Genomic DNA, 5,548 nt, shown 5'->3' on the forward strand with positions numbered 1-5,548 from the left:
GAATTAGTTGTTATTTTATCTTTCTTCAGAGAAAAGACTTGAAAACATATCTCAACGTTATGCAGTAAAATTCATAAGTCGTTGGCGTTTCATACCAAATATGCATACATAGTAGCAATTTGAGGAAATGGAATCAGGTATTCATTTTTTTATTTATTTAGTTAGTTTTAGTACTTCCCATACAAATGTATATCATATTAATCAAGCAGAACCCAGTACTTTCGAAATTGATGATCCATCAAACACTTCTGATATTGAAGATGAACTACAGAGTGACAAAGCTGTACAAGTCAATATCGGAATTTCGATTTATAATACAAGTACATGAAATCACTATATATTCGCATATTTACAAAAAGAAAATAAACTTATCATACTTGAGTGAACTTCGATAATATAAAAATACATATGAATTATTATGATATAGGTGTAAATATAGCAGTTTTGGAGCCATTTTAACGAGTTTTTGTATAGGTTATGTTTTGGTATATTATAAACTGCTGTGCATTTATGAATGAAAATCTATGTTATGGACTAAAATATATCGTCTAATATAATAATTACCTTGCAGTTTTCACTCCTTTGATCTCTGCACACGTAAAATGAAGTTTTGATGTAAAATATGCTGCATCATAAATGCATCCATTTTCGGTAGATTGTCCGATCGTACTTTAACAAAAACAGTTTCAGTCATTGTCCTAGGTTCACTAAAAATCTAGAGTCATTAGAAATCACCACAGGAATACAAGTTTTTAAACTATTTTTGTCACAAACACTACTAACATAGTATGAATATCAAAGCTGATAAATCCAACGTTGGGTTATCTGACGTCACATTTCGTTTCGACCAATGGTGAAGCGTTTTGGAAGTTTGAATTTCCCTCCCTTATTTTTCACTGTTTATATAATATTTTATGGATTTAAATAACTAAATAACTTTGCAGTTATAATGTACTGATAATAAAGACTTGAAAAAAAAAATATTTGAGACAAATTTGGGAATCTTCCAAAGAAAGGAAGGAAGATAGATCATGCAAAGAAGTCCACACAAAGTGGAAGTTTTTTTATTGATGTTCTCTCGACAGTTTTTAATTTTCGTTCCAAACATGGAATTACTTCGAAATATCAAGAAAAGTGTTCATCATGTACGCACTTGAATATTTTAATGACTTAAAAAATAAATTGAACGTAGTTATTTAGTTATTGGAATTTTTGTTCTCACAGAACAAAATTGCACGTCCAAAAGCAGTAACATAATGTTTTTCCAAAAAACCATTTTCGTTATCATCATCATTTTGCCTCCTCAGTTATTCAGCTAGAAACAAATATTTACAAATTTATTTTAGAAAAACTTGCAAATAGTAGTGTGCCGATAATATGACAGTAACGAATGCGGCAAAGAAATAAGTGGGTAATTATTTCTTTGAGTAGAATATTCCGATGGCGCCGTACAATCATTTTTGCGTGTAAACTATCCGAAAAGTGACAAAGATACCTACCAGTGATGATTTTTGCCGACCTAACTCGGCTGAAGCATCATTTGTCTCTTGTTTGTCGGTATTCTTTTCGAAAAGGTTTTTGTCATTCGTTGTTTGTTCCGTAGTGCGTGTTTAATAAATTATCAAGAATGAATTCAATGATGACCACTAGAAGTTATTGAAAAATTAATTTTGTTGCAATCAAATCTGCCAAATAAATGAAAAACGATCAATCATAGCATTTATAAAATCTTATGAATAAAAAAATTCGTAATAATTGCCCTTTTTTATGTAGTTTTACTCCTCACTATATGAAAAAAATATTATAGCTGAGTATCTCAAATTCCGAGATAACGGGTGATTTTTTAAGAGGTACAGGATTTGATTTTCAAAACAACATAAAAAATTTGAAAAAAATGATTAAATCTTTATTGGAATCGATAGAACGATCAATATAATTTAATATTTGAAGATGATTTCATGCAAATGTTGTCTGCGGCTCCGCTTTAGATCCAAAGCGCAAAGTCCGATTTTGACACACTCTCTCTAACATATCGACCGGTATTTCACGTATGAATGCTTCAATATTGCCTTCTAGAGCGTCAGTCGTTGCTGATTTATCCCTGTAGACATGAGCCTCAACATGACCCCACAAGAAATAATCCAAAGGCATTAAATCACACGATCTAGGCGGCCAATTGTTGGGCCCCAAACGTTAGATAAACTGTTTACCGACATGCCACATGTCTGGCATGTCCAATTCTTTCATTTTGGGCAACAAAAAGTAACGTACCGGCCATTGTCGTCTTTGAAGAAGTACGGCCCGATGATACCACCGACTCATAATCCACACCAAACAGTGACTTTTTCGGGATGCATCGGTAGCTCTTGCAATGCTTGTGGCTGGTTTTCACTCCAGATGCGGCAATTTTGCTTGTTAACGTATCCATTCAACCAGAAATGAGCCTCGTCGCTGAACACAATTTTTCGATAAAAATGTGGCTCTTCCTCCAATTTTGCTAGCGCCCATTCACCAAATGTTAAACGTTGTGGGAGGTCGTGTAGCTTCAATTCTTGCACCAGCTGTATCTTATAATTTTCCAGGTATTTAAGTAACAGAGACCCGCTGCGAACGGCGGCGAATCGACATTTCACGGTCATCACGAACACTGACGGTTACAGCCGCAATATTTTCTTCGGTCCTCACTCTACGTATGCGTGTTGGTGGTTAAATGTCCAATAATGTAAACTGGGTTCGAAATTTAGTCACAAGCTTCCGAATAGCTCCCTCAGTAGGTCGACGAAACTGCCCATAAATTGGAAGAAGTGCACGATGCACTTTCTTCACCGAGCATGAATTTTGATAATGAAATTCAATAATTTGCAAGCGTTGTTCATTCGTTAGTCGATTCGTGGTTAAATTATAGAGCAAACTGAACAAATTTGACAATGACACAAGACACGATTCACGCGTGATCTGTCAAAAACAGTGTTGCCAAAAAGATACCAGCAAAAAAATTACTATTACTTATCTAATTTCGACTGGACCATAAAGTAGTCTTCAATGTTATGTGTTGTTTGAATTGTCAGCAGATATGCCTTGAGGTAGTTTTTGGTTTGAATTAAGTTTAAACCTGATATCTATTTATACGCATATTGCACACTCGATTTATCTATTCATGTAGTTTGGAATATAAGGTATAACAATATTAATAAAAGATAAGTGGATTGATGCTTGTTGACTTATAACTCTTGAAGTTTTGGTATTAGTAGATTGGTCTTTTGTGCAAAAAGGCCTCAATTTGTATCAATAAATTTACATTTCTCATCAAAAAATGTCTCATTCAGCAATATCATGAGAACAAACATCAATACGTCGCGTATTCTTTTCGATTTCATTCCCATTCTGTTTACTTAAGTGCTAGATCGTAAACCCAGCAAAATAATAACTTTTTTCCACAGACATTCGCAACCAGACCACCAGGACTTTTCTTCTTTCTCGAATCGAAAATGGACATAATGAAATCCTTCTACGGCCGCTACCAACCCCCCGACAACCACTACTCTACCTCCCCTAACGGTAGCTTCGACGATGTTGGCTACTTTCCCCAGATGCACCCCTACAGAAGCGAGCAGGTTTTCGCTACTAGAGACGTCGTGAAGAGTCCCGAAACGTACGACGTCAACACTTTCGACAGTTTTATTTCCACGACGAGCGACATCAACGATCTCAGCTCTTTGTCGGAGGCAGAGAAGTGCTCCTACGGAAACTTCAACTTTTTCAAGCTGAAGAGGGGCCATTTCAACAGCGACGGGGGCGGAAAAAACACAGTGATCCTCAATCAAGACAGGAAGAGCTCGAGGGGTATGTAAATTCTTGTAGTTTATATTTTAAGTAAGCGTAGAAGGCTTTTTGTTTTTTTTTTCGGTATGTCGTAAACTATAGCCTGTTTTCTAATAGTAAAAAGTATTAAATACTAAAATTTCGTGATTTCGTTATGATTTGTCACAGCTGTCACAGTTGATGCGACTATTTTGTACATGGTTATTGTTTCCAGGTCGTCGAAAAACGGTGGTGCGAGACCGACCGACGTCGCCGAGCGTGATGAAGAAGCGTCGTCTAGCGGCGAACGCCAGAGAGAGGAGGAGGATGAACGGCCTCAACGAGGCGTTCGACAGACTTCGAGAGGTGATTCCCAGCTTGGACGCGGATCAGAAGCTGAGCAAGTTCGAGACTCTGCAGATGGCGCAGACGTACATTTCTGCGCTCAGAGAGTTGCTCGAGAGGGGCGACGCAGGCACGCCGGACAGATAGTACACGGTGTCGGGAGTGTCCGGACGACGGTTCCGGGCGCTTTCCAGACTCTTCGAGATGTTCCGTGACTGTGGATGAGATGATTCGTTTAACGGCTCGCGTAGTTTTGAAAAAAAATATGGGCTTGTGTATTTTTTTTGCGAGTCTGATATCGAAACTCTCGGAAATGAAAACTGTGGAATATAATTCGTACGATTTCATTACAGAACATAAAAATTCAACAGAACACTAAAAATCAATTGACAGAAATGTATTTGCCTGTATCATGCTTAATTTTGACTGTATCAGTGTGTTGATCTCATTTCAATGTGTCTTTAATATAAACCAGCAAGGTATTTTATCACACCTTATTTTCACGATCGGCGTACCTTCATTCACTTGTCACTTTCATACTCATTATTATTTTTTTAAATACAATACGTTCAACTTCCTCAAAATGATATCTTATCCGGCAAACTGAATCATTAAAACTAAATAAAACTGTTACACGGGACTTTTTCGTGGGTTCTGTCGGCAGTGTTGCAAAATTGAACTAAAAATTATTGCGCCGTGATTAAACTTATGATTCATTCAAATAGAGTCTGAATCGACAGTTTGTATTTATTCTTTTGTAATTTTGTAATTCGTATGCATACAATTATGGAAATATGGCAACATCATTCACATTTCTTTATTTTGCCTTTTCATGATATTGCCACAGAACGTTTAATTTTCTGAGAGTTGTATCATTTCCACCAACCTCCAAAAAAATTGTTTTTGAAACTAAATCACGTTTGTATGAGGGATGTTTATCGATACTGTTGGAAGTTTAATAAAATTACACTTGAAATGAATCAGATTTCAAATTCATGAGGTTATCGAAAAGATATATAAGTTTTTTCCAAGTTGACTTCAGATACGTGGTCACTGAACGAAAATACATAGTAATAAACGAATAATCACCTTGTTTGAGTTCGGGAACGTATTTTTTTCTGTAAATTTCGCCGTTCTATATTATTCTAGTCCAATTCCAAATATTTATTATCAATTCACTTTTTGTACATTATTGTTAAAAAGACACGATAGGTTAAATACCATATTTGTAGAAAATTCTGTAGTTTTAGGAAATAATGGAGATTATTTATAGCTAAACATTTTTTAATGGAAAATTAATTTGAACATGTACATTTGTACATACTACACAATTATCAATTTTTTTATACATAAATATATATTTTTTGTACTTTTTTCAGCCTTTCCTTTTTTACTTATCATT

At 35.5% G+C, this 5,548-nt stretch overlaps 1 protein-coding gene across 1 annotated transcript; it reads left to right on the forward strand.

Moving 5' to 3' along the window:
• The first annotated feature begins 3,292 nt into the window (after positions 1-3,292).
• Positions 3,293-5,214, forward strand: LOC111504912 (uncharacterized). The gene is made up of 2 exons (XM_023159632.2): positions 3,293-3,843; positions 4,037-5,214. Exons 1-2 carry the CDS (start codon positions 3,489-3,491, stop codon positions 4,291-4,293), a joined length of 612 nt encoding a protein of 203 aa, XP_023015400.2. The 5' UTR covers positions 3,293-3,488; the 3' UTR covers positions 4,294-5,214.
• Positions 5,215-5,548: the final 334 nt, after the last annotated feature.

This window comes from Leptinotarsa decemlineata, unplaced genomic scaffold (assembly GCF_025532065.1).
Source record: "Leptinotarsa decemlineata unplaced genomic scaffold, Ldec_3_MD MMD2_tig00002082_RagTag_RagTag, whole genome shotgun sequence".
Classification (NCBI taxonomy): Eukaryota; Metazoa; Arthropoda; class Insecta; order Coleoptera; family Chrysomelidae; genus Leptinotarsa; species Leptinotarsa decemlineata.